We start from the raw sequence: 27,972 nt of genomic DNA on the forward strand, positions 1-27,972 counted from the left end.
CGGGCCTGCGGGCATGGAGCCGAGGCTTTCGAGCCTCCCAGCCGGGCTTGTTCCTGTCCCATTGTGTGTGGGACAGGGGCGGGGCGAGGGCCAGCAGTGGAGAGCCCCCTCCCACTGCCCCCTCCCCTTCCTAAGGAAAAGGCTGAGGCTGTGCCGGGAGCCACAGAGCAGACGCGGCCGAAGCCGACATGGGCAACTTGAAGAGCGTGGGCCAGGAGCCCGGGCCACCCTGCGGCCTGGGGCTAGGGCTGGGCCTCGGGCTGTGCAGCAAACAGGGCCCGGCCTCCCCAGCGCCCGAGCCCAGCCGGGCACCGGCACCCGCACCCCCGCCCGCGCCAGACCACAGGTGAGGGCTGCGGAGGCTGGGAACAAGCGGCAGGGGGGCAGGTCAATGCCTAAAGGCCCAGCTTGGAAGGGCTGGAGCCTGCAGCCCAGGCAGGAGGGCCAGGTCGCCCACCCAAACGGCTGTCAGCGTGGACAGAACAAGGTGGTCAGGGAGGCTCAGACAAGAGGCCGGGATCCAGGCCGGCAGGCGACAGGTGAAGGTCGGGGGTGAGGGTGCCAGCTCACCAGGTGCGAATGGCCAGGGTTTGAATGCTGCTCTGCTGCCAAGAGCTGTTCGACTTTGAGCAAGTTACCTAACCTCTCTGAGCCTCCGTTTATGCAAAATATGGAGATAGCAGTACTTGACCCCATGGAGTTGCTGTTAAGTTTCTAGTTCACGGCAAGACCGACAGACAGCCATGATTATTTAACAGGAGTGGAAAGGAGCTGGGGAGAGGTAGGTACAAGGGACTGAGAGGACGGGGGAGAGACTGAGGCCCTCGGGAGGAACTGTGAAGAGAGAGCTGCTAGGCCCTTTTCCCCTGCTCCAGACCCCTCCTCCCACTGGCCATCAACCCCCAAACGGACCCTGCAGCCCCAGACCCCAGCAGGGGCGCCCCTGGGGCAGAGGTCCCTGGAGAGAGTAAGGACGCAGCCCGAGGCCAGGTGGGGTGACAGGCCAGCCGGGGTGGCCGGGCTGCAGGCAGCTCTGCGCGGAAGGGCGAAGGGGCCGGGGGCCTGGCCGCACAGGCGCGCGGGAGGCCTGTGTCCCTCCCTTCCTCCCCGAGGCTGGGCTGGCAGCCCTGGGAGGAAGTGATAAGGCCTCTGAGGCTGGAGGGAAATCTGGGCTGAGGAATCCCTGCCGGGGCTTCCTGGGGCTCCGTCCCCTCCAGGCCGGGCTCATCTCAACCTCAGGGGGCTGGACACCCCACGTCCAGAGGAGGCAGTGGGGATGAGGACCCGGCCTTGGGCCAGGGCCTCAGGATCCCAGCGCCGCAGCCCCGGGAGCCCAGGGTCTGGCTGAGCGTCCAGAGGAGTGCGGGGGGCCTGGGTGGAGAAGCGGCAGCTCTGCCCGTGCGGCCCTTGGCGAGATCCTTCACTTCGCTGAGCCTCAGATCTCTCACCTGTAAACGGGGTGCAACATTGCTTACCTTCCAAGGCTGTGGCAAGGGCTGGGAAGAAGGGTGAGCTAGCACGTGGCAAGCAAGCAGGCAATCACTGGACGCTCAGTGCTGGCGGAGGGGTCTCTGGGGCACGTCCAAAGGGTCACACACTTCTCTCCCATGACCCCAGCCCGGCTCCCAACAGCCCCCAGCTAACCCGGCCTCCAGAGGGGCCCAAGTTCCCTCGCGTGAAGAACTGGGAGGCGGGGAGCATCACCTACGACACTCTGTGCGCGCAGTCACAGCAGGTGAGGCCTGGAGCCCCCCGTCTCCCAAGTCAAGGTCAACATGGCTGAGGCCCGTCCCCTCAAAGGGAGAGGAGACCGGGAGGAGCCTGACCAGCTAAGGAACGTGCACTCTCAGCCTCCCTAACTCAGCCCAAGCTCCCGGCTATTTCCAGTCTTGGGGGGGGGCCCAACGCACACCTCCCGGGACCCTCCCTCCCTCTGCCCCAGACTCTGCCTCCAGGCCCTGCCCCCCAGCCCCGATCTGGTCCTGATCTGATGCTCCCTGCTCTCTCGGCCACCACCCCCCACCCCGACCCAGGACGGGCCCTGCACCCCCAGACGCTGCCTGGGCTCCCTGGTGTTTCCACGGAAACTGCAGAGCCGACCCTCCCAGGGCCCTCCGCCCCCTGAGCAGCTGCTGAGCCAGGCCAGGGACTTCATCAACCAGTACTACAGCTCCATCAAGAGGTAAGCCCTCCCCCGAGACCCGCAGCCCACCCTCGGCCCTGGTCCTGCTGAGACCTAGAGGCAGGTGGCCCTTCCCCCGGGGCCCCTCGCATTCCCCCCATCCCGGTACCACGTGGGGCCAGAGCTCAACACCGCCACCCTCGCCAAACCCTCACCAAGCCGGGGGGCCCTCCCCCGCCCACGGCTTCCTCTTGCTCCCCTCTCCTCCCCAGGAGCGGCTCCCAGGCTCACAAGGAGCGGCTTCAGGAAGTGGAAGCCGAGGTGGCGGCCACAGGCACCTACCAGCTTCGTGAGAGCGAGCTGGTGTTCGGGGCCAAGCAGGCCTGGCGCAACGCCCCCCGCTGCGTGGGCCGGATCCAGTGGGGGAAGCTGCAGGTGTGGCTGGCTAGCCAGCACCCAGTGTGGGGACAGGGGGACACAGGAGAGGAAAACATGGGGTGCGACGGCTCCTGAGGCTTCCCGGGGGGTTCCCAAGCAGTGGGGAGACCTCGCCCATTCCCTCTACCCCAGGGGAGCCCACAGCCCAGCAGCTACCACCTGGTCGTTAAGCCCCATAGCAGCGCCTTGGCTGTCTCGGGGGGAGAATCACCCAGATGGACAGAGGGACGCACTGAGTAGGTGAGGACAGCTGAGCGGTGATCCCGGGGGGGTACGGTCAGAGCAACAAGAGCAGTCTTCCAAAAAAGGCCCCCGGGCTTCCCTGGTGGCGCAGTGGCTGGGAGTCCGCCTGCTGATGCAGGGGACACGAGTTCGTGCCCCGGTCCGGGAGGATCCCACATGCCGCGGAGCAGCTGAGCCCGTGAGCCATGGCCGCTGAGCCTGCGCGTCCGGAGCCTGTGCTCCGCGGCGAGAGAGGCCACAACAGTGAGAGGCCCGCGTACCACAAAAAAAAAAAAAAAAGGCCCCTGCTTGCCCAGCCCAGCGTCCTCACCCCAAACACACTGCTCCCTCCCAGTCCCCCAGAGCCTGGGCCTCACACCCTCCTTCACACACCCCGCTATATGACTCAAACTCCCGTGGGCTACTGGAACAGCCTGTGGCCCGGCTCTACCAGAAGCGAGCTGACCCACAGGGGAACTGGATCCGTGACCTTGGCCTCCTTAGTTGTAACCGGACACCAGAGAATTTGGAAGAAAGCCATGTGCGGAGTAAATCCCAAAGGAGACTCAAATAGAATCAGAACAATCCTGTCTGACACTTAACAAAACGCTTTAAGTTGTTCAAAGCTCCAGCTCAACTCTGAACCCACCAGAGGTTCCGTATTTGACCCCGCTGTTGGCCCCAGGCCAGCCACTGTCACCGCTGCCCCTATCACCAACACGAGTCCCCTCCTCCCTGAAGCAGGAAAGGGACCTCCCAGCCCCTTGCTGGGACCTCCACCCCCCCAGTCAGGATGACTCCTCCTTGCTTCGGAATGTCAGGATGGGCAGAGTCCCCGGGGGCCCCCTACTGCAGCCACCCCCCTTCCCATCATCAGTGTGCTCAAGGAGAGTCAGAAGACTGGCGGGGGTCACCTGCTTTTGCTTGAGCACCATGAGAAATGGGGAATTCGCCACCCACACCCCCAGGCGGCATCCCCATCATTTGGTGCCCTGGCCCGATCATCAGTTTGACAGTGACTGGGTCCTCTGTACCAGGTGCCGAGTCAGCTTCCGTAGGGATGGGGAGACACTTGCCCCGGCGAGCAGATAAGGAACAGGCCAGACTACGCCGGGTGTGTGGGGTGCAGGGCAGGAAGGGTCAGTGTGGGTGCAAATGGTCAGGGAGGCTCCCGAGAGGAGAAAGAACCATGGTTCACAGCCTGTGACCCGCCCCCCGCAGCCTTGGAAGGCTGCAGACAAGGTCACTAGTCCCTGCCCCGCGTCCTTGCCTTCTCCTGGGGCTGATACTCAAGACCCCTGTCTCCCTCCTGTCTCCCTGCCTCGGATGGCTCAGGTGTTTGACGCGCGGGATTGCAGCTCTGCACAGGAGATGTTCACCTACATCTGCAACCACGTCAAGTACGCCACCAACCGGGGCAACCTCCGGTGAGTGCCCCCCGCCCTGCTCGAGACCCCACCCCCTCCCCCAGGCACAGGCAGTGAACTTGGGCTCTGACCAGCTCTCGTCCCCACGTCAGTTCGGCCATCACGGTGTTCCCCCAGCGCGCTCCGGGCCGCGGAGACTTCCGCATCTGGAACAGCCAACTGGTGCGCTACGCGGGCTACAGGCAGCAGGACGGCTCCGTGAGGGGGGACCCAGCCAACGTGGAGATCACCGAGGTGGGCGTGGGCAGGTGGAAACGGGGAGGCCAGCCCGAGGGCTCTGGGAGGAGGCCAAAGGGTCCAGTCAAAGAGCGGTCAGCGCAGCAGGGAGAGGAGACCTCACTGAGACGAAGGACGGGAGATGCCAAAGAAGCAGGTCCCTGAGGAGGGCACAAGGTTGGGCCCCTCATTCCCATCTCCGGCCCCTCTGCCCGCAGCTCTGCATCCAGCACGGCTGGACCCCAGGAAACGGCCGCTTTGATGTGCTGCCCCTGCTGCTCCAGACCCCAGATGAGGCTCCAGAACTCTTTGTTCTGCCCCCCGAACTGGTCCTCGAGGTCCCCCTGGAGCACCCCACGTGAGCACGAGAGGGGCCGGGACGGGTGGAGGAGAGGGCTGCCCAGGGGGTGGCCCGGTAGGCAAGGCTTCACAGGGCTGATCCCACGCCCTCACGCCCCCAGGCTGGAGTGGTTCTCGGCCCTGGGCCTGCGCTGGTACGCCCTCCCAGCAGTGTCCAACATGCTGCTGGAAATTGGGGGCCTGGAGTTCCCTGCAGCCCCCTTCAGCGGCTGGTACATGAGCACGGAGATTGGCATGCGGGACCTGTGTGATCCCCACCGCTACAACATCCTGGAGGTGAGGACCTGTGGGGCGGGGGCCTTGGGGGCACGTATAGGATGTCGGCAACACGGAGAATCTGAACAAGGTCAGGTCCGGTCGGCCTCCTGATCTAGAACTGCAGAGGAGGGCTCTGGAACCACCAAGGTCAGGGCAAAGGGGGGTATGTACCTGCGTGCGAAGATGCAGTGATTTTTCTGGGGATAGGAGCTGTAACTGTAACTTTCGTCAGTTTCTCAAAGCATATTTTGACTCAAAACATGGTAAAACCCATTTTAGAGATGAGAAATTAAGGCCCAGGGCTGAGATGTGGCCGGCCCCAGGGTCCCTCTCTGCCCTGTGGTGCCTTTGCAGGCAGGAACCTGAATCAGCCCCAAGTGAAGCACTCAGGCCTCCTGCTGGCTACCCACCCGCCCTCACCCCTTCCACTCACGAGCTGGAGACAAAGATGTTCTCCACCCACCCTCCCCCACCCCCTGCCAACCACTGCCGTGCACCCCTGCTCTCAGGACGTGGCCGTCTGCATGGACCTGGATACCCGGACCACCTCATCCCTGTGGAAAGACAAGGCAGCCGTGGAAATCAACTTGGCTGTGCTGCACAGTTACCAGGTACACAGGCCCCGACTGGCCAGGAGCACAAGGGATTGGGGCTGGAAGAGAGGGAGGCACTTAGAGACTGGGCCGGGGGTCAGAGAAAGCTGGAAGGAGTTCCCGAGTCTGAGCGCCACGGGGCGCGCCGGACCTGTAGTCCCAGGCGCTGTAATTGTGGGAACCTAGCTGATTAGTGCATGCTCGGTAATTCTGGCCCCCAGGGCATACTGCGTATTGCAGTTTGTGGGACCCACTGGATTCTGGAAACTCTAATTCCAGGACGAGGGCATGCTGGGCATTGCCATTGGAGGAAACTAGTGCCTGCTGAGTACTTCTATGTGGTCCCGAGAGTTTCGGCTCTTTGGGTGTGGGAGGCATACCGAGAGCACAGACTGGAGCTCCTTTTGCCTGCTGACCACGCATGCCGCAGTTAGGGGCGACACCGCTTCAGGGAAGACGGGAGATGTTAGGTTTGGGGTGACGGAAGCGCAGGGTCTGTGGGCTGAGTCTAAGCCCGTCCCTCACCCCAGCTTGCCAAAGTGACCATTGTGGACCACCACGCTGCCACGGCCTCCTTCATGAAGCACCTGGAGAACGAGCAGAAGGCCAGGGGGGGCTGCCCTGCTGACTGGGCCTGGATCGTGCCCCCCATCTCGGGCAGCCTCACCCCAGTCTTCCATCAGGAGATGGTCAACTATGTCCTGTCCCCCGCTTTCCGCTACCAGGTGCCCACCCCACTGGCTCTTGCCCACCATGCCAGCTCTGACTGAGCAGCCCCAGGGGCCTCCAACCTTCTGTTCTCTCTCCTTACCTCTCCCTCCACTCCCGCCCCCCCATCGCTTCCCTGTAGCCAGACCCCTGGAAGGGGAGCACAGCCAAGGGCACCGGCATCACCAGGAAGAAGACCTTTAAGGAAGTGGCCAAGTAGGTTCCCTGGGAGTGCTGCCCTCCCTCCCACATACCCAGACCCTCCCCCCATCGCCAGCAGTGGTCTGGGCACTCCACCCCTCCACACCCACCAAGACCTTGCTTGGGTCACGCACCTGGGGAGGCCCCGTCTCTGTGCGCCTGGGACCCCTTCACCCCACCCTTGCCCACAGTGCGGTGAAGATCTCTGCCTCACTCATGGGCACCGTGATGGCGAAGCGAGTGAAGGCGACGATTCTGTACGCCTCCGAGACCGGCCGGGCCCAGAGCTACGCACAGCAGCTGGGGAGGCTCTTCCGGAAGGCCTTCGACCCTCGGGTAGGACTGAGCCCAGAGGGCAGGGATCTGAAAAGAAGGGGGGTTCTGCCCCCACCTTCAGACACAGCCTGGAGAACAGGAGAGGGTCACAAGGCAGGGCCCACGAGGAACCCCGGGATCCTCAGGGATTCAGGGATGGAGTCGGGGCCTGAATCTTGCCCTGCCGGGAGGACTAGAATAAAAAGAACCAGAGCAGCGCAGCACAGGTCCCCAGGACATGGTCTTCTCCTTGCCCACAGGTCCTGTGCATGGATGAGTATGACGTGGTGTCCCTGGAGCACGAGACGCTGGTGTTGGTGGTGACCAGCACCTTTGGGAACGGTGATCCCCCAGAGAATGGAGAGGTGAGGCCTGCCAGGAAAGGGGCCGCTGGGAACGAAGGGAGACTCAGAATTGGAATGGCTGGGCAGGACCCCCAACCCCATGATGGAAAGCAGAGATGCCGTGAGAGTAGGAGCGTGGACAGTCCACTGGGACCCAAGGGCCTACACAAGCCACACTCCAGGCCCAGCCTTGCGGCTGCCCCCCTACACACACACACACACAGACACACCTGCTTAGCTGGGTCCCCAAGTCATTTCCATTATCAGAACAAGTGTTTAATACACGGAAGGCACCTCCTGGCTGGCCAGGCACTGCCAAATGGGAAAGACGGCACTTAAAGCGAGATCTCGGCTTTGTCATTTCTTCTCCTCTTAACAAAAGAAAAGAGCACTGCTCAGATGCCAACAGAGATTAGGAAACTTCACTTTCGGAACAAATCTTGAAAGGAATAAACTGGAGTCCCGCCACTGAATCCTTTACTGTTAATCACTGTCCTTCCTGCTTCTCTGTCTCTGGCCGTCCCAGGAACATTCATTTCTGGAGCCCCTATCTGCTTCTGTTTCCAAATGCCTTCTTAGCGCTAAGTACCTCCTCAACTCCCCTAGAGCAGAAAGCTCATGGAAGCCTTCTCCCCTGCCTCGCTGCCCATTCAGCCCTGCTTCTGATCTCCCTTTTAAAGAAACTAGAGTCACTACGTTTTTTTTAGTATAAAAGTAATAGTTACCTCCATGTGATCCACAACCCCATCAAGCCAGAGAACACTTCCATCACTTAGAAAGTCCCCCTTGTCAACTCCCCAAGTCAATCCACCTCTCAGTCTCCCCACCAAAGGCGACCACCGTCCTGATTCCTGTCGCCTGGTCTAGAACATCATAGAGAGGGGAGCACGGTATTCTGGCTTCTTTCACTCCCCCCCGCTTTGGAGGTTCATCTCGCTGCCGAGTGACTCAGTGGCTCGTTCCTCTCCATGGCTGAGCCACACCCATGGCGTGAACAGTTTATTTCTCTCCTTCTCTGCTGACGGACACCTGGGCCGTTTCCAGCGCTTGGCTATTGTGAATAAAGCTGTTATGAACATTTCTGTACAAGGCTTTTGTGGCCTTATGTTTTCATTTCTCTTGGATAAATACCTAGGAGTGGGACTGCTAGGTCAGTGGGTAGATGTTATGTTTAACTTTTTTTTTTTTTTAATGAAACTACCGTACAGCCAAACCGACTGAACTGCACCCTTAAGTTCCGTGCGTTTCAATGTGTGTACATTCTACCTCAAATGTTTCTAAAGGGAGCAAACCTAGGAATTTGCCCTACAGAAAATGGTATATATTTACTAACAACACAAACAAGAATATTTAGAGCAGCACTGTTCATGATATCCCCGCGCTGGAAACAGTTCAAATGACTCTCAGCCGTAGAACGGATAAATACATCGTGGTCTATTGAAATGCAGTGCAGCCATGAGGGTGAACAAAATACAACCACACACAACAAAACAGATGAATCTCAAACATCACGCAGAGGGAAAGAAGCCAGACACGAAAGAATCAGACCATGGGACTCACTTTGTATCAGCTTCAGGAAGAGGCAGAACAATTCCGTGGGCTTTTAATCAGGAGACCGGGTGGTTACCCCAGAGAGGGGGTGGGGAGTGACTGGGGTGGGGTGACACCAAGGTGACTTCTAGGACGCTGGTGACGTTTCTTGATGGGATGCTGATTACACAGGTAGGTTCCGTTTACGCAAATCTGTAAAGCTGTGCATTTATAACGTGGGTGCTTTTCTGTATGTACATTACACTTCAAGAAAATGTTCAAGAAATAAAATTAAGGTCGTCCATGCTAATTACGGTGAACCTGTAGGCTCACCGTCTAAATGCGTCTACAGTTAACCCTAGGATATTATGGCCTTGCCGCGTTTTGGTTTTTCCTGTGTAAAGATTGTCGTGTGTGCTTCTAAGCTATTTCCGTGGCAGCATATGATACGGCCCAGCTTTCTAGAAGATATCAGTGCCACTAGGGATCAAGGCAATGCAGGGAGACTGAGAGCCATTTCCCACCTATCAGATTGGACTGGTCACATCCAGTGTGGACAGGACTGAGGAAAGAGCATTCCTCTATCCTGATGCTACAGGACCATCTGACCACGCCACCAAACTTTTAAACCCTCTGACTCAGCAGTTCCACTTCTAAGGACTACCCTACTGAAATATGCAAAGGAGGAAACAGGTGTATATGAGTGTTCCTAGACCATTGTGCCTAGACCATCCAGATATCCCCAGGCAGGGGGAAGTCTCCATGGTACCTACAAATGATGGGATGCTATGTAATCATTCGAAAGAATGAGGTCTGGGACTTCCTTGGCAGTCCAGTGGTTAGGACTCTCTGCTTCCACTGCAGGGGGCCCGGGTTTGATCCCTGGCCAGGAAACTTAAGATCCCACAAGCCGCATAGTACGGCCAAAAAAAAAAAAAAGAATGAGGTCAATCTTGGTGTGTTGACCTGGAAGGATATCCATGATAGGTTATTGACAAAAAGCAGGTAAACATAATATGATCCCATTTCTACTTTAAAAAATAAACTATAGAAAGTTTAACATCTGTCCATGGTACACATGCCTTGGGGGATGAGACTGGAGGGAAGGGAAGGGTAGAGTTTCTCTTCTATTACTTTACACGCTTCTGTAATGTTTTCAAAAAGCCAATACCTCTCTTTTGAAATGTTCAAAACAAATTAAAATTTAAGGTCATAAATAATAATAACAAGGGCCAGTCCAGTGTAGAATGAAATTTTGTATAGTTTGAAATAAAACAAAACTAATCGTGATGCCAACGTTTGCCCTCGCCAGAGTTTTGCGGCAGCCCTGATGGAGATGTCGGGCCCCTATAACAGCTCCCCTCGGCCAGAGCAACACAAGTGAGTAGGATGGGAGTTTTGGGGGCGGGGGGACAGGGAGGCATCTGGAGACACAAAAGGAAAGGAGGGGGCTTCCCTGGTAGCGCAGGGGTTGAGAGTCCGCCTGCCGATGCAGGGAACGCGGGTTCGTGCCCCGGTCCTGGAAGATCCCACATGCCGCGGAGCGGCTGGGCCCGTGAGCCATGGCCGCTGAGCCTGCACGTCCGGAGGCTGTGCTCCGCAACGGGAGAGGCCACAACAGTGAGAGGCCCGCGTACCGCAAAAAAAAAAACAACAAGGAAAGGAAAGGAGGTCTAAAGAGTTCTCCCACAGCTCCGCACTCATTTTCCCAACGAGCTGGAGGACAGTTGAGTGGAGCCTCAGGACACCCTCTTCCTTGTGACCCCCCAACTCCAGGCCCCGGGGCTCTAAGGGGCCGTCAGTCCTGAGGTCTCCTTCAGAGACAGGAGGGGAGGCAGGGCCTGGAGGCTCAGAGACCCCCTGGGGCCGCAGCCCCGATCCCAAGCCTGTTCCGGAGACCCTGAGGCTGTCCCCTGGCCGCGTCTGGGCCCCGCCTGGTCTCCAGTCCCCTGTGACACCCCGTCTCCCTCCTCTCTTGCAGGAGTTACAAAATCCGCTTCAACAGCGTCTCCTGCTCAGACCCGCTGGTGTCCTCCTGGCGGCGGAAGAGGAAGGAGTCCAGTAACACCGACAGCGCAGGGGCGCTGGGGACCCTCAGGTCCGGGGAGGCTCGGCTAGGGGAGCCACGGGGAAGGGAAGCTGCCTGGGCCCCGGGGAGCGGGGGACGAGGTGGCCTCCGCTGACGGCTCCCTGCACCCCAGGTTCTGTGTGTTTGGGCTGGGCTCCCGGGCGTACCCCCATTTCTGCGCCTTTGCTCGTGCGGTGGACACGCGGCTGGAAGAGCTGGGAGGGGAGCGGCTGCTTCAGCTGGGCCAGGGCGATGAGCTGTGCGGCCAGGAGGAGGCCTTCCGTGGCTGGGCCCAGGCTGCCTTCCAGGTGAGCCCCCGGGCCCTTCCCGACGTCTCGCTCCCACCACCCTGCCCCCCCAATTCTGAGTCACTCCAGCCTGGACATCTGCTCCCGAGACCTGCCATACCTACGGAGGCGGGGCCCTCCCCGATGCCCGGACTCGTTGGGTTCTCTGGCCCCGTCCTGTTCCTCCAAGATCCACCCTCGTTTTGCCACTGCACAGCCAGCCCTTCTGGCTGAGTCCCGAGTGGTGAGGGACGACATGGCCCTGACAGCACGGGTGGAGCAGCTAGGGCCTCTGCAGGCGCAGGCAGGCACGGGCTGCCCGGCCCCTCCCCCACGGGCACAGAGGGAGGGGTGCAGGGCAGGATGGAGGGAGAAGGGAAGGATCAAGAGAGGGTTAGTCAGAGGCGGGGGCTGAAGCTGAGGGACTACAGGAAGTCAGAGGCTAGGCAGGTTTGGGGCCGCGCCTGGACTGGAGGGGGTCCTAGGCTAGGGGAGTACAGGAGGGGCCAGCCCAGGGCCATGAATTCCTAAGCCTGGGCTTCCTCCAGAGCAGCTCTGCCTGGTCTGGGGATCACGCCTGGAGCTGAACGGGCCTCCTTCTCGCAGTCCTAACACTGCTCCAGGGCAGCGCTGGCCCCGCCAAGGTCCCCAGGCTTGAGCTCAGCGGGTCTAGACTGATGGGAAGGAGGCGGGCATCCCAGCAGGAGGGCCGGCCAGCACAGGTGCAGTGTTTGCTGGGGAGAAGAAGAGGGAATGGGAAACGAGACTAAAGAATCCAGACAAGGGACTCGGCAGGAAGCTGGGAGTGGGACAGGAGAAGGGAGGAGAGGGCATGAGGCCTGGGGACACCACTTTAGAGACACAGGGCCAACGGGAGGAGCATCCAGCCAGAGCAGGAAGGCTCCGAGCTAAGCAGGGTGGGAGCAGTGGGGGTAGGAAGGAAGGGAGGGGGCCAGGGAAGGAAGGAAGAGATATAAAACTTTACACACACAGAAGAAAGATTAACAGCACTGGTGATACGGGTGGGAGCAGCCCGTCATGGGTGAGCCCTAGATTTCAAGCTGATGGCCGGCGAGCGGCTCGCCAGGCTTGCACCTGAGCAGAAACAAATGGGATACACACCCTCCCAGGGTTCCTGCCCCAGGGGCCCCCTCTAGCCCCTGGTGTGCAGTGCGGGGGAACACAGACCAGCCGGAGACCCCTCCCAAGGCCACCGGAATTCTGTGCCCACTCCCGGAGCACTTAAGGGCTTTATAGAAGCATGCCATTATCTTGGGCAGGCCCTAAGGGGCTGCAGAGACGGGGAAAAGGAGGCCTGCAAGCTGTTAAGTCTAGGAGTGAGAATGGGAACACAGGTCTGAACGCGTAGATGCGTTCGCTGAAGCTTCCGTGCGCCAAGCTCTGTGCCCCTTGGGACACAAGATTAACATTCACCAGGTTAACTAACGAGTGGACATGACAAAAATACATGCAAAGGAATAGCTAACACAGCGGCCAAGACACGAACTGGGCTGAAGGACACGTGCCATCAGTCTCAGCCTCCGTTTCGGTTCCACTCTCCCTCCTGCCCCCGGGGCTGCCTGTCCCACAGGTGCGAGCCTGAGACGGGCGCCTCTGCTCTGGCAGCCCCAGGAATGGGAGGTGGCGACTGGGGCCCCAGCAGGCCCAGCTCCATCTCCCGCATCAGCACCGCTGAGCTGCTCGCCGCCAGGCCCTCCCTGGTGGCCAGAGGGCCTCAGCCCTCACCTCCTCACCCCCCAGGCCTCCTGTGAGACGTTCTGCGTGGGGGAGGATGCCCAGGCCGCGGCCCAGGACATCTTCAGCCCCAAACGGAGCTGGAAACGCCAGAGGTACCGGCTGAGCGCCCAGGCCGAGGGCCTCCAGCTGCTGCCAGGTGCGGCCCTGATTTCACCCTGACTCTGCTGGACCCCCAGCTCCCCCTGGGCCCGGGACCGACTCACTCAGGGGCCAGGCCAGGGTCCCCGGCTCCGGCTCTGTCTCATCTGTCCCCCGCCCCGCAGGCCTGATCCACGTGCACAGGCGGAAGATGTTCCAGGCCACAGTCCTCTTGGTGGAAAACCTACAAAGCAGCAAGTCCACGTGAGGAGGACCAATCGGCCCCACCACGCCGGCCCCCGCCCCTCGCGCCCCAGACCCTGGCTCCGCCCCCCTCCTGCCCAGCCCTCCTATAACTGCCCCCTCTCCCCACCCCCAGCCGGGCCACGATCCTGGTGCGCCTGGACACTGGAAGCCAGGAGGGGCTCCAGTACCAGCCGGGGGACCACATAGGCATCTGCCCGCCCAACCGGCCGGGGCTCGTGGAGGCGCTGATGAGCCGCGTGGAGGACCCGCCGCCGCCCACAGAGTCTGTGGCAGTGGAGCAACTGGAGAAGGGCAGCCCAGGTGAGGGGCTCCATCCCTCTGGTCCCCAGGGTCCCCTCAGGTTCCGGATCTGGTGGAAGGTGGCCATCTCCACTCACAGGCGCTGTGCCACCTCCTGACGGGCTGGCCTTGTTGCTGGAAGGTCCACTGAGGGCGGCTCCCTTCTCAGAACTCCCTGACACCCCCGCCCCCCGCAGAAGGCCACCCCTCCCTCTGGGCTCCTTTCAAAGGCTTCCCCACTCCACCCACCCCCTACAGCCTAGCCCGCTCTGTAGCTGGCATCAGGTCTACCTTATGCTGCACCAGTTCCTGGAGTTCAAACAAGCTGGGTGGGGAAAGGCAGGAGCCCTCAAACACACACACACACACACACACACTCACACTCACACTCACAGGGGCTGCCCATACAGGCCCACCACCACTGTTCGAGGGCCAGGCCTCTGATAAGACACCGTGAGGTGGTTAGTCCCCCTGTACTCCCCAGGCAATGCAGTTCCGGCTTGGCCCCTCCCTCAGAGCTCCCTGTGCCCCCCCCCAGGTGGCCCTCCTCCCGGCTGGGTGCGGGACCCCCGGCTGCCCCCGTGTACGCTGCGCCAGGCTCTCACCTTTTTCCTGGACATCACCTCCCCGCCCAGCCCTCAACTTCTTCGTCTGCTCAGCACCCTGGCTGAAGAGCCCAGTGAACAGCAAGAGCTCGAGACCCTCAGCCAGGTGGGGGCCACCCCAGTGGGGAGCAGGGGCCGGTGAGGCAGGACGGGCCAGGAGGGGAGCCCACCTGGCTATCGTGCTGGGGCTCTAAGACCCAGCTCTGGAGTTCCTACTCATCTCTGAATTCTCTCGCCTTAAAGAAGCACGGAGGGGACTTCCCTGGCGGCCCCGTGGTTAAGACTCTGCGCTTCCACAGCAGGGGGCGTGGGTTCAATCCCCGGTTGGGGAACTAAGGTCCCGCATGCCACACAGCACGGCCAAAAGGATGAAAAAAAAAAAAAAGCACGGAGAAGGTGCTCAAGAAATGTTTGTTGGCCTGAACTACTGAGCGGGGAGAAACCCCAGGAGGCTCAGCTCCGGAGGGGTCAAGAAGGGAGGTCATCACGCAGGGCTAGCAGGTTCCAAGCTCACCGCCCCCTGCCCCCACCAGGACCCCCGGCGCTACGAGGAGTGGAAGTGGTTCCGCTGCCCCACCCTGCTGGAGGTGCTCGAGCAGTTTCCATCCGTGGCACTGCCTGCCCCACTGCTTCTCACCCAGCTGCCCCTGCTCCAGCCCCGGTACTACTCGGTCAGCTCAGCACCCAGCACCCATCCAGGAGAGATCCACCTCACAGTAGCTGTGCTGGCATACAGGACCCAAGGTGAGGCTGGGAAGCAGCGGCAGGGCCAGGACCACACCGTGACCCCGGGATGGACCCCTCACTGGCCCCCTCCCTCCCCAACCCCCTAGATGGGCTGGGTCCCCTGCACTATGGCGTCTGCTCCACGTGGCTGAGCCAACTCAAGGCTGGAGACCCCGTACCCTGCTTCATCAGGGGGTAAGTGAGCACTGCGGGGGAGGGGGGCAGGCGGGGCAGCAAGAAGAGAGTGTCTGTCCAAGCAGGGGTGGCAGAGTGCGTCACGGATGGCCGAGGACAGGTGGAGGGATCGGCAGGCAGTTGCACAGGGTGAGGGTAGAAGCTTTGGTGAAGGTGTGATTGGGAGCAGGGACGCCCCACTTAACATATCCAGGACGGGGCACCCACTTCACAACTCTGGCTAAGTTTGGGGCCTTTCACTAATTTGGACTTAGGGTCCTATCTTGAAACTGCAGTTCCCAGAGACGGGGCTGGGATTCGATCCAGCAGGCCCTGTTGCTTTTAGACGGTGTATGGTGTCCCTCCCTACATCTCTGGGGTTAGTCTGATGTTGGCAGGCAGGGTGCTTGGGAACTGGGCCCCATCCGCATTTAGTCCGGGGAGAACTGGTCAGGTTACCACAGTAACACTGAGCACTGGAGGAAAGGGAAGGATCTCAGGGTACCCCTCCCTCCTGCTGTGTTCAGAATTGCCCCATCCAGCACCCAGGAGCTGGAAGTCTCAAGTGGGACAAAGAAGTGTTCCCAGGATGGTACCAGCTAGGCCTAGTGACCCAAACCCATCCAGCAGGCTAAATTACAGATAAACTGCCAATCTAGTGGGTACAAACCAAATGCCAACGTCGAGGCTATGGTTTAAAACAAAGACACTCAGCGAACCCATGATGAACTAAAAGGCTGTCTGTCCTTCCCTCCCCCATACTTTCTATATCTCCTGAACTGAGACACCAAAACATTCTTCAATTCAAATTTAAGCTTTATTTCCTTTGACCCAACCTCCAGAAACCACAGGTCCAGGAAGTTTCTGCCAATCAGCAGAGTTCTTTTATTAAACACTTTGCGTTTACTGTGAGCTAGACACAAGAATTAACTCATTTTCAGTGGAAGTTGAGTTCTCCTCTCCCAACCCTGCTGAGGCTGATAAGAATGGGGGATGTGGGGAAACCAAGTGGGCCTGATGGAGGGTCTCTTGGCTAGGGCTCCCTCCTTCCGGCTGCCGCCTGATCCCAGCTTGCCCTGCATCCTCGTGGGCCCGGGCACTGGCATCGCCCCCTTCCGGGGATTTTGGCAGGAGCGGCTACACGACATCGAGAGCAAAGGTGAGGCTGGGGCCCAAGGGAATGACTGGAAGGCAGGAGGGAGTCACACAACTTAGGGGCACAAAAGAGCAGGGGGCTAGAAGGCAGGAACCAGGTAGGAAATAGGGCAAGGAACAGGGCCACAAAGGTGAAAAGAATTTTATTAGACCAGGGGGTCGGGGGCCTAGAGCCAAGGGCAGTGCCCTGTTGGTCTGGCTTCCTGGTGCCCAGCACAAAGTAGTGTTGGATTGGATTAACAACAAAGGGAACCCGGATGTCTGGAGAAGATGGGGCTGGGACTCAGAAGACAGATATGCCCCAGGTGGACTCTGGACTGTGTCAGAAGTCACTTAGGTGTGTCTGAGACCCAAGGAAGCTACAGGGTGTTCAGGTTGGGCATGGGGTGCCCAGGGGAGCTGGTAAATCAAAAGAAGGGAGCTTGTGACTAAGAGGAAGGTGTAGAGGGCAGGAACTGAAGGTGTGGGAGAATATGGACTTAGAGCAGGGAAGGGGCCAGACAGTCTCAGACTGCAGTGTTGGATGGTACAAAGGGCATGGAGTCAGAAGCCCCAGGCGTAGCACAGCGTCACTACTGGCCATGCCACCAGAGGGAAGTCACCATCTCCTGTGACCTTCGGCTTCTCTGTAAATCAGCGTCAGGCAGGATCTCTGTGAAAGCATCCCAACCCTCCTAGAGGCCAAACTGCCGAGTGGTTGTTTCTGCCGTAAAGGGTGGGCCCCTCAGCCTGGGTGAGGGTAGCCAGTGGGAGGTGTCGCTAGGGCTGTGTCCTCAGGAGGGGGTTGGGGAGCTCTCCCAAGCCGCAGTGATGCTTGCAGGGCTGCAGCCTGCCCCCATGACCTTGGTGTTCGGCTGCCGGTGCTCCCAGCTCGACCATCTCTACCGCGAGGAGGTGCAGGATGCCCAGCAGCGCGGGGTGTTTGGCCGCGTCCTCACCGCCTTCTCCCGGGAACCCAACAGCCCTAAGGTGCGAGACCCTGAGGGGGCAGGGGTAACCCGGCGCGCCTAGGCCCAGGCCGGCCCCGCCCCCTGCAGTGCGCACCCTCCGCTCGACCCAGTGGCGCTCAGACGCCCGCCCCCACTCGGCTCCACCCTCGTGCCAAGGCCCCTTTGGGTCTCACCCACCCTCACCCATGCCCCGCCCCTTACTTGTCTCCGTCCCTTGAGACCGCACCCCAGCGCACCAAGGCCCCACCAGGTGCGCCGGGTATCTTTCCCGCACCCAGGACCCGCCCTGCCCTTCCCTGCCTGGTGCCCCGCCGGGGTCTGCCCCTGACCCCGCCTCCCCTCAGACCTACGTGCAGGATATCCTGCGGACGGAGCTGGCTGCTGAGGTGCACCGCGTGCTGTGCCTCGAGCGGGGCCACATGTTTGTCTGCGGCGATGTCACCATGGCAACCAGCGTCCTGCAGACGGTGCAGCGCATCCTGGCGACAGAGGGCGACATGGAGCTGGATGAGGCCGGCGACGTCATCGGCGTGCTGCGGGTGCGGAGGGGCGGGGCTGGGGGCCGCCCCCACTCCCGCTGGCAGCTCCGACTTGGGTTTTGATCTCCCGCCCTCTTTCCCCCCGCCAGGATCAGCAACGCTATCACGAGGACATTTTCGGGCTCACGCTGCGCACCCAGGAAGTGACAAGCCGCATACGCACCCAGAGCTTTTCCTTGCAGGAGCGGCATATGCGGGGCGCAGTGCCCTGGGCGTTCGACCCGCCCGGCCCAGACACCCCTGGCCCCTGAGAGCCCTCTTGCTTTCCGCTTCAGTTCGCGGAGAGAGGGGCCGTCAGACCGGAACCAGCCACCTCTCCCTCCCCTCCGAGGTGCCGTCCCACCTCTGTCCAGAGTCTGCAGAGACTGGCCTGATTCCCCGGGAATATCTCTTTCTTTGTCTAGGTCTGTTTCCCTACCCTAGGTCTGAGTAAATCTGGAAGGCCGTCTCCCAGCAGTGGTATTCCAGAGCCCTTTTGTGTTATTTAGGTGAATTTTAGATTCCCCTCACCTCTCTCGGAAGTATCTTATCTTGAAGCCTGATCTCTAAATCATTGAAATATTTATTACTGACGATTCACCATAAGAGACCAGATCAGAAGTTATGAGAGCTACTAAGATGCCTAACCCAGCGCTGTCAATCACAGTTACAGAATGAATGACAAGCTTTGTCTTTGAACCCGTGCAGACAGTGTGGAGGTGGTAATTCTTTGACAGGGAGTCCTGAAGAACAGTGGTGGTCTCCAGCCAATCACGGGCAGTTCTTCTGTGTTGCTCCCTGATCTGGACTGAGAAGCAGGTGCAGTCGTCAGCTGACAGGAGTGGGGATTCCAGGACTAAGGTCGCAAAGCTGTGCAGCACAGCCATGAGCAAACTTTACTGCTTGTTTCGGACAGGACAAGGGGCCAGACCCGCTTCCTCAGATGTCACGCCAACGTGAACTCCGAAAACGTCAGGCCTCTCTAGTCTTCCCACCCCCAGTCCCCATGCCCTTCCGCAAGTCCCATGGGAACCTAAAGTCCAGATGTGTCCAAAGAACCTACTGGGGCTTCCCTGGTGGCGCAGTGGTTGAGAGTCCGCCTGCCGATGCAGGGGACGTGGGTTCGTGCCCCGGTCCAGGAGGATCCCACGTGCCGCGGAGCGGCTGCGCCCGTGAGCCATGGCCGCTGAGCCTGCGCGTCCGGAGCCTGTGCTCCGCAACGGGAGAGGCCACAACAGTGAGAGGCCCACGTACCGCAAAAAAAAAAAAGAGCCTACTGCCTTTCGGGTCCAGCCCCTCATGGCTCCCTTATGTGCAGCTTGGCCTCCATCTTGGCTCTGCCCTCCAACGTGAGGTCACTTGGGTACTTCTTCCCAGGCGACCACTCCAGGACAGATAGTTGTCTCTTAGCCCCTCCGTGTGAGGACTGTCTCTAAGACATGTTTCCCGATGCCTTGGGCATCTCCTCTCCTACCCTTTCTCTCTTCTCCGGGGCGAGTTCCTCATTGACTCCCAAGTTCCGCCCAGCTAAAGCATCCATGGGGGTCTTTAAAGAGGGCTCGGCGTGCCCTTCCACTCTACCTCATCCGATCTCCTGTGGCTGGAGAAGAAGCCAGGGAACCTGGGGGAGGAAAAACACTTGACAAGCAGTCCAGGGGTTTAGGTTCCAGAGATGACCATCCCCATCACCGTTCCCATACCTCTGAGTCTGAGTCCACCCAGTGTCCTACTCGTTGCCCTGCCTCCACCCCAGTTAGACAATACTGGCCGTGAGCAGCCCTCTCAGTCAGTGCTAGTGGCCTGGCCAGCCTCCTTCTGGGTGTCTGTGGGCTCCTGAAACCCTCCAGGGAACAGATTCTGGGTCCTCTGGGTTCTCCACTGCTGTCTGGGGCTGGAAGCAGGACTGGAGCCTGGTGAGAAAAGCCATCAGCTGGGCAGTGCCATGATACCTGCAGTTCACCCAGGGTCTGTCCCCCACACACCCTGACCGCCTCACCATCACTGGACCAGGATGGCTTCTCCTCGTCCGGCGAGAGTGTCTGCAGCGGGCTGGCCCAGGGCCTGGACAGGGAGAAGGCTGAAGCCTCGCCCCACAGTTCCTGCTGCTGCTGCCGATGGAGCTAAATGGAGAGAAGAAGGATGAAGGGCTCCCTCCGGCCCTGCAGCCTGAGGCCCAGCCCCTGGGCTCGGTGCAGAGGGTGCTGAAATCTCCTCCCCCACCCTCAGCTTGGAGCCTGTCCCTGGCTGTGCGGCGCTGTGGTTTGGTAGGAGTTTGCCTGCCTCACTCAAAGCAGAGCTGCGTTCCACCCCCAGCTCCACTGCTTGCCATCTGCGACCTCGAGCTAGTCACTTCACTTCCCCTAGCCTTAGGGCCCTCATTTGTCAGATGAGGACAATGGGGCTTCCCTGGTGGCGCAGTGGTCGAGAGTCCGCCTGCCGACGCAGGGGACACGGGTTCGTGCCCCGGTCCGGGAAGATCCCACATGCCGCGGAGCGGCTGGGCCCGTGAGCCATGGCAGCTGAGCCTGCGCATCCGGAGCCTGTGCTCCGCAACGGGAGAGGCCACAACAGTGAGAGGCCCGCGTACCGCAAAAAAAAAAAAAAAAAAGAGCAGTGACTAGCCAGTGGGCGGGGCTGTTGAGAGGATCCCAGGAGGGGAGTGCGAACACCCACATGTCCTCGCATCCTCGCCCCGTGTCCCTCGGCACGAAACCTGCACCTTTCTTTCCCTTTCTGCCCCCTCGCCCTCCCTTCGCCTTGTCACCAACAAGGCCCACCTCTTAGTTCCCCTCACCCTCTTCTGAACTGTGTTCTTCCCTGTTGGGTAAATTCCTTACACTCCAGCCCCTCCACACTCTCCATTTTGTTCAGCTGCTTTCTCCCCACATTTCTCTTTCTGGCACCCCTCTACTCACCTGGTGCAGGTAAATGGTGTGGAGACTCAGCAGACACAAGCTCTGGGAGCTGGGCCAGCTTCTGGCCCCCACTGCCTCCTGGGGACACACAGCTAGAACAGAGGGCACAGTGGATGAAAAAAAGACAGGTCCCCCCATCCCCACATGCCCCAGGGAGGGCCAGGCTTCACCTCTCCTTTCTGGTCACCCCCGCCCCCATGCCCCTGCACCCTTCTCCTGGAGGATCAGCCCCACCAGCCCTGCTCCCTGCGTCTCAGGCCCCCACCCCTCACCTTGAGTCCTGGGTCATTCGGGAAATGGAGGCCAGGAGGCTGGCCGTGGCTGCAGCTGGGCAGGGGACTACGGGGCTCAGGTCCTGGGGGGGCACGAGGGGCTGCATCGAGAGGTTGGCCGGGAAGGCCTCCGGCTGGGCGCAAGAGAAGAGAGGGTGAGAAGAGAGGACAGGAGGGGAGGCGGAGGTCTAAGGAAGGCAGGAGAGCAGGCTGAGCTAGTGAGTGGGTTAATACAAGAGGTGAGGCAGAGGGGGGAGGGGCCGGGGGGGAGGCAGCAGGGCAGGCAGGCTTCGACTCACCAGAGGGGAGGAAGAGCTGCTGAGGATCCCAGGGCTGGGGGGGCTGCGAACTGAGCTGGCGCCCCAGGTGGCTGCATCTTGTTGCACCCGGCCTCGAAGGTGCCCCAGGAACTTGGAGCTGTGGCTTGGGGGGCACTGTTGTGGATGAACCAGGGAGAACCTCATCAATGAGAGCTCAGTCTTCCCGTCCTCAGCCCGCTCAGACAGTGAGGCCTCTGTCTGTCCCTCTTTTTTTTTTTGGCCGTGCCACGTGGCTTGCGGGATCTCAGTTCCCCTACCAGGAATGGAACCCAGGCCCTGGCAGTGAAAGCACCAAATCCTAACCACTAGGCCACTGGGGAACTCCCGTGAACACCACTTTTATAGCTGTAGTGGGTGCCACCTGGGGTAGGCAGGACAGGAAACACTAGCCCCCCATTCCTTCTTTCCAGGTGAACTGGAAAGAATGGGGACTAGCTCAAGAACACCCAGAAACACAGCCGCAGAACTGGACCCGGGTGCAGACTCAGCACTAGGATACAGCGGGACCTCAGTGTTTTGCCAAACCTGTTCACACTGGATACCAGGGCTGGCCTGACTCCAGCCCTGTCCACTGACCGAGACGTTCCCATTTACAGGTGTTATGACGTGCTGGGAACTCTGGTAGGGCTCTACACATGTCATCTCACGTAATCCTCATAAGAGTCCCACGCACTGTCCTCATTTGACAAATGAGGGCCCTAAGGGGAAGTGAAGTGACTAACTCGAGGTCACAGGTGGCAGGCAATGAAGCTGGGGGTGGAACCCAGCTCTGCTTTGAGCGAGGCAAGCAAACTCCTACCAAACCACAGCCCCGCACAGCCAGGGACAGGCTCTTACCTGAGGGTGGCCATGGCGCTTCACATCCATAAGGGCAAAGGAACAGATGTCCCCAACCGCGGCCACATCTACAGCGAAGTGACGAAAAAAGTCAATGATCTCCAAGGCGCCAGGGCGAAACCAGAAGAGCAGAAACAGTGGGGCGAGGACAGGGGACAGGAGCTCCTCCGTGAGGGAGACCTGGGGAAGCAGGGCTGAGGCTAAGAAGGGGTTGCTGAGGGCAACCAAACTCGCCAAGCAGGAAACCTCCAACGCAGTCATTCCCCGACGCCCGGGAGGGCCAGCCCTGAGCCCCTCTGTCCCCAGACACCGCGGGCAGCCAAGCCTCCTCCGCAGCCCCGCTACAGGCGTGACCCTCACCGCTCGGTGTTGCAGCAGCCGCGCCATCTGCCGGTAAGAGCTGGTCCTGCCGGCAGGGCCGGTCTCCTCCGGGAGGTAGTGCATGTGCGCCAAGGCCGCCGGCAGCAGGATTTGCGGCGGACGACCTTGGCCCTGCTCGCCCGGAATGAAAGACCTAGAGGGCGGGATGGGGATGGAAAAGGGGCCTGCCGTTTAGAGGATGTGCGGCTGGGATGCAGGGCTGGGGGGCCACTAGCGGTGGAAGGGGTAGGGATGCGCGGGAGGCTCAGCCCCAGGACAGAAGAATGCCCCTCCCCGGACATCTCCCCCATCGCACCTGGCCACTGGCCACTATCCCGAGCGCGGTCATGGCGGTGAGCACGTGCTCCACGTAGAGCACATCCTTGTCGTAGACGGTGAGCACGAGCAGCGCGGCGAAGAGCGCGCCGGCGAAGAAGACGAGCTGGCGGGCCAGCAGCGCGAGCATGGGCGCGGGGGCGCGCAGGAAGGCGGCGGCGGGGCGGGAGGCGCGGGCCAGGCGCGCGCGCAGCTCGTGCGGCAGCTCGTTGAAGTGGCGCAGCTGCTGGCGGGCCAGGCGGGACCAGCGGCGCGTCGCCAGCGCGCCGGGCTCGCGCCGCAGCAGCTCAGCGCGGCTGTAGAGGGCGTGCAGCACTTGCCAGGCCAGCACCAGCGGGCTCAGCGCCAGGTTCACGGCCGCCAGCAGCAGCACCGTGCGCCGCCAGCGCGCGGCCAGGGCGGCCCGCCGGTCGCTGCGCTTGTAGGCGTCGGGCAGCTCCTAGCCGCCGCGGAAGAACGAGAAGGGCCCGCGGGAGAGGAGCAGATCGAGTTGGGCGCCAGGCCGCAGCTGAGGAAGGCCGCCCTGCCTCCCCAGGGCACGGCGCGGCGGGCCGGCAGCAGGCCCTTGTTGGCCAGCGCCACCTGGTAGTTGGTGTAGCGCAGGATGCGGTGGTGGGCGTCCAGCTCCGTCAGCGGCCTCGGCTGCCCGCACAACCCTCCGCTCCTCTGCAGCGCCAGGAGGCGGGACTGCACCTCGGCCCAGGGCACCGAGCTGAGCTCCTCCTGCGGAGAGGGGACGCCTGAGCGCCAGCCACCTGGATTCCTCTCCACGGCGATGCCCAAACTCCCCGTGACCAGAGATGTATCCCCGCCGTCCTCACCCAGTGTCTCTCGGGCACGAAAGCTGCCACCTTTCGCTTTCTGCCCCCTCGCCCTCCCTTCGCCTTGCCACCAACAAGGGGCACCTCTTAGTTCCCCTCACCCTCTTCTGAACTGTGTTCCTCGGGCCCCTGCCCTTCCTGAGGCCGCGAGTCATGTGCTTCCCAGGAAGAGCTCATAAACCAAACTCTACATGTATCTGAGCTCAGCTCCGTAAGAGCAGGTTTTCCTGGCCACCGCTCGCCCCCCCATGCCCGCAGCCCTACACATACAAGGTACATCAGAGCTGTAGGTAACAAGGCAGTCTCTTTCCCGTTCCTGGGGTACCAGCCCGCTGGGCCCGGAAGCCCCCAAACTTTTACCTCAGCATGCTTTGAGACACACACACACACCCCGCCCCATCCCACTCCAACAGATTAACCTTCCTAAGACAGTGGCTTTGTCCCCATCAGGGTGGAGGCTGTCAGATCTCACTTGGAGCTCATCTGCAAACCTCATTTTAGCCCAGTTTCACCCAGCCTCCCCAGTCCAGCTTAGTCAAGTCCCTCCAGGCCAGCCTCTCCAGTCCATCCCAGGGTCTCCCTTTCCCCTGGAAGGAAGAGGGGAAAGAAGGAAGGAGAAAGAGGGGTCAGGCACCTCCTGGAGGAGCAGTGGTCCAGCTCCTCAGCTTCCCTGCCTCCATCCCCAGCCCTCGCGACTCTTTCCTGTGCTATGGCTTGTGCTTCCGCACTCAGATGGGCTTTCGAGAACCTCTCCCCTTTGCTGCACAGGAGGGCTGTGTAAAAGTCTCTGCACTTCTGAGAGGAGCAGAGAAAGCTGGCTGCTGAAAGTAGCCTTTGCGCCGTGCCTTAAAGAAAGAACTTGGGGGGGCTTCCCTGGTGGCGCAGTGGTTGGGAGTCCGCCTGCCGATGCAGGGGACGCGGGTTCGTGCCCCGGTCCGGGAAGATCCCGCATGCCGTGGAGCGGCTGGGCCCGTGAGCCATGGCCGCTGAGCCTGCGCGTCCGGAGCCTGTGCTCCACAACAGGAGAGGCCACAACAGTGAGAGGCCCGCGTACCGCGGAAAAAAAAAAAAAGAAAGAACGAACGTGGGTACAGAGCCAGAAGGAGCATGAGCGAGATGGGGAGGAAAGAGCAAAGCGTGACCAGGGACAGTGAAGGGGCCGACGAAGTAGCTTCCTGCAAACAGGGGCCAGAAAGGGGGGTGGGCTCACTGACGGGGGCCTGAACACTCAGTTGCAGGCTGGTGGGTCAGTCTCCTTACTGCTGCCCAAAGATGCACATTGCTTCCCCTGCCCCCTTCCTGCCTGGGGTTTGGAATGCCTCCCCGCCTCCTATCCTCCCCAGCCCAAGCCCAGTTCCTCCTGCTCTGGAAAGTCAGGTGACTGCCCTTCCTCTAAAGACCCATTGTTTGGACCACAAGCACGTGACTGTGCATCATCTTCCATAACCATCTACATCAACTAAGCTCCACAACAGGAAGGACCTTGTGTTCTAAGGGGCGGTACCCCACCTCCTAACATTATTCGGGGCCAAGGGTAGGTGTCTCTAAGGGCTTCTGCCCTCTTCCCAGTGGATCCTTCTGTCTGTACAGCTCCCTACTCCTTCCCACCCTCCGCCCCCTGACATGGCACGCCTCCACAGACACGCTCACCCAACTCACTGGGGGGATGTGCAGGGCCTCCCTGGAAAACACCTGGATGTCCCAGTAGCTGAAGAGTTCGCAGACCGAGCGAAGCAGCTGGAAGAGCCAGACGCAGCCGCCAGGATCAGCAGGAAGACAAGCAGGAGCGGATCCTGTGCCGGGCGGGACAGACGGAAGAGAGAAAGTAACGGCCCCATAGCAAGGGAGACCTGGCTTGGGGAGCAAGGGGGTCCTGGAGAGCGGACCCAGCCAGACCGGTGGTTCTCAAAGCGTGGGCCCTAGGGGTCCCCAGACCCTTGTGAGTGTCTGCAAAGTCAAAACTTTTCATATAATATTAAGGTTTTCTGCCATTTTCATTCTCCTTCTCCCAAGAGTATGCAGTGGCCTTTCCCAGAGGCTACGTGACATCATGGTCACAGTCGATGGAATGTATGTTTGTCCGTTCTTAGGGACAGCTTTAATCTCTAACAAGGTGGATCTAGATAGGATTCTCATCAACAAAAGGTCTTGGGAGTTGGGTTCTCAATCAATTTTAAGTGTATCAAAGGTGGCCTGAGGCTAAAAACTTGGAGAATGGCTGATCTAAACCAAGGAACAAAAGGAGGGGAGGCTTTTGTCTTTGTCGGCTGCTCTCCCCCATCACCTCCCCCACCAGCTGTCACTCAGCGCTGGGCACACTGGGATGAGGGTAGGATAGCATCTGACAAGGTCACTTTGCTGTGGAGCGACCCAGGTCTTGTTCGGTTTTTTGGTTGGTTGGCAAAGAGAACACTGTAATCCACGCAGCGAAGAAGGAAGGTTGTGAAGGTGACAATGAAAATGAATCGTCTGGGACAGGAGGGAGTGCAGTGATGAGGCCTGCGGGCTGGGAGGGCTCCTGCCCCAGCCTCCGGGCCCGCCCGGATTAACCCATCCTGCTGAGCCCCTAGGTTGCCTGGGAAGGCACTGGAGGCCCAGAAGCAGCAGGCACTACTGAGGAAGCAAGGGGAAGAGCTTGGGGTCTGGGACAAGCATCTCACCCCAGCTGGAAGACATCCTCCAGCAGGATACAGGCAAAGCCACTCCTCTGGTGGTAGCTGTACATGTGGCAGGGCGTCAAGAATTAAGCCTGAGGCATGATGGGCCTTTCCTGAGGACGCCGACTCCTCAGCCCCCAAGTCCCCAGCCCACTGCCTCCCTGTCTCCCTGTCTCCCGTGCCCCTTCTGCCAGGCAGAGCACAAAAGGATATCTTGGTGAAGAAGCTGTCCAGGTTCTGGACGTGGTGCCAGGAGCCTGGGCACAGAGGGGAGAGCGTTGGGACTCACCTGCCTCCGTGCCCTCAAGCCTCTGCCAGAGGCCCAGCCCGGGGGACACTCTGGAGCCCTGAGGCCCTCCCCAGCCCCTCACCTCGGAGCCCTTCAGGCACGTGAAGCAGGGGCTGCTGCCCCTCCCCATGGAGGGCTGAATCTTGGGACCCCTCAGGGTCACAGTCCTCCAGCCTTTCATAATCCTGCTCAGGGATCAGAGGGCCTATCCGCAGCCCGGGAGGGTCCCGGGGGCATCGGCGTGGGGCAGGGGCAGGGTGGGAACCCCAGGAATGGGGAGCAGAGATGGGCATCATCATGGGCCGGGGCTGCGTGGCGGGGGTAGCGGGAGTGGGGAGGGTACTATAGCGAGGCTGAGAAGCCCCTGGGGCCTGCACCGCTGGGTAGGGGGGCCCCGGGGCTGAAGGAGGAGCTGAGGAAGGCGTGCTTTTTGTGTGAGGTGCAGGGGCCAGAGAGAAGATGGAGACCCTCCCTCCCCCGGGTCCCCGACCCGGAGGAGGAGAAAGAGGAGGCAGTGGCACGGGGAGGAGGGGCACGGATCCACGCCCCAGCTGCCCCCGGTCCCCACCCCCCGCCCATCTGCCTCACCATCAGGCCAGCGGCATCTCCAGAAAGCTTGGAAAGATGGGAGCTGCTGCTGTTTCCGAAGAAGTCTGCGTTGCTGAGCGGGGACTTCAGCAACCAGGACGGTGACAGCAACAGCCCGGTGACTCAGTTGGGGCAGGCCTCAGGCGTCCCAACTCGCAGTCACCAGCCCGACCACCCACACCCCTTCCAGGGCAACCCGCGGCCAAACCTCTTAGGGCCCCACCTCCATGCCTGGCAGGGCAATACCTGGAGAGGCAGGAGCAGACTAGCGGCAGATGGAAGGAGATCCCCCCGTCCCACCTTCAGACCCCCAGCGGACTTAAAGCAGGAGGCCAGAGAGCAGAAGCCAAGAAAAAAGACAGAAAGAATCCTAGTTAGGATTATAGGGCTATGGGGCCAAGATATACATCTTTAGTTTCTTAAAACCTTATCTCAGAATAAAACAAAACAACTTATCTCCCCTCCCTATATACACACACACAGAGTGATCCACAAACACTTTAAGCCCAAACACAAAAACAAAAAAAGAAAACGAAAATGGCTGCATGTTTTGCTTGTATGACAGTGCTAAGGAATGGAAAAGGGGAGACCGTCTGACTTTGCAGCCAGGGTGGGGGAGACTGAGAGGGAGCAAGTGAAGGGAGGAGAGGCGATTATTTGGGACGAGAGGTGGTTCTCGGAGATTTTACAGTAGGAAAGTGGGGCTCCTTGGAAGCTCCAGTATGTTTGCTTATTTATCCTCTTGAAACCCTCTCTACCAAGTTCTGATCCAGTTTTGGGAGCCCCCTGAGATGCATCAGGGCTGACCCAGCAGAGGGCAGCTGAAGGTCAGGAATTTGGAAGGGCAGGTAATTTGGGTGCCCCAGGGATGAGCTGACTGAGTTGAGTTCCTTGTTGCCACCTCAGGGAGGAGGCGGAGGCCCAGGCAGCTGGTATGGTAGCTTGTCCAATGCCATTCTTGAGGCCCTGAATCATCAG

At 60.3% G+C, this 27,972-nt stretch overlaps 2 protein-coding genes across 3 annotated transcripts; one reads left to right on the forward strand and one right to left on the reverse strand.

Annotated features, from left to right (window-relative positions):
- Nucleotides 1-188: 188 nt before the first annotated feature.
- Nucleotides 189-17,871, forward strand: NOS3 (nitric oxide synthase 3; the record flags this gene model as incomplete). 2 transcript variants are annotated; one of them, XM_082846052.1, is made up of 26 exons in its annotated part: nt 189-346; nt 1,618-1,735; nt 2,034-2,182; nt 2,395-2,557; nt 4,118-4,209; nt 4,302-4,443; nt 4,644-4,783; nt 4,887-5,061; nt 5,553-5,654; nt 6,167-6,361; nt 6,487-6,560; nt 6,737-6,881; nt 7,121-7,225; nt 10,047-10,114; nt 10,716-10,832; nt 10,936-11,110; nt 12,851-12,983; nt 13,111-13,189; nt 13,305-13,492; nt 14,010-14,182; nt 14,610-14,820; nt 14,910-14,997; nt 16,014-16,135; nt 16,952-17,100; nt 17,426-17,620; nt 17,710-17,871. In XM_082846052.1, 26 exons carry the CDS (start codon nt 189-191, stop codon nt 17,869-17,871), a joined length of 3,618 nt encoding a protein of 1,205 aa, XP_082702178.1. The 2 variants fall into 2 exon arrangements, with proteins under 2 accessions (XP_082702178.1, XP_082702179.1); XM_082846053.1 differs by having other exon boundaries at nt 1,633-1,735.
- Nucleotides 17,872-19,381: 1,510 nt separating this feature from the next.
- Nucleotides 19,382-27,223, reverse strand: ATG9B (autophagy related 9B; the record flags this gene model as incomplete). The annotated part of the gene is given in 21 exon segments (XM_082846872.1): nt 19,382-19,509; nt 19,596-19,719; nt 20,515-20,539; nt 20,541-20,606; nt 20,787-20,920; nt 21,086-21,310; nt 21,914-22,123; nt 22,304-22,488; nt 22,628-23,078; nt 23,082-23,128; nt 23,131-23,362; nt 25,120-25,211; nt 25,214-25,242; nt 25,244-25,253; nt 25,764-25,766; nt 25,769-25,929; nt 26,121-26,177; nt 26,321-26,328; nt 26,331-26,374; nt 26,489-26,957; nt 27,218-27,223. Coding segments are annotated over 21 exon segments (2,706 nt in total).
- Between the last annotated feature and the right edge of the window lie 749 nt (nt 27,224-27,972).

The sequence above is a fragment of the Leucopleurus acutus genome (genome assembly GCF_964270905.1).
Source record: "Leucopleurus acutus genome assembly, chromosome: 9".
NCBI lineage: Eukaryota > Metazoa > Chordata > Mammalia > Artiodactyla > Delphinidae > Leucopleurus > Leucopleurus acutus.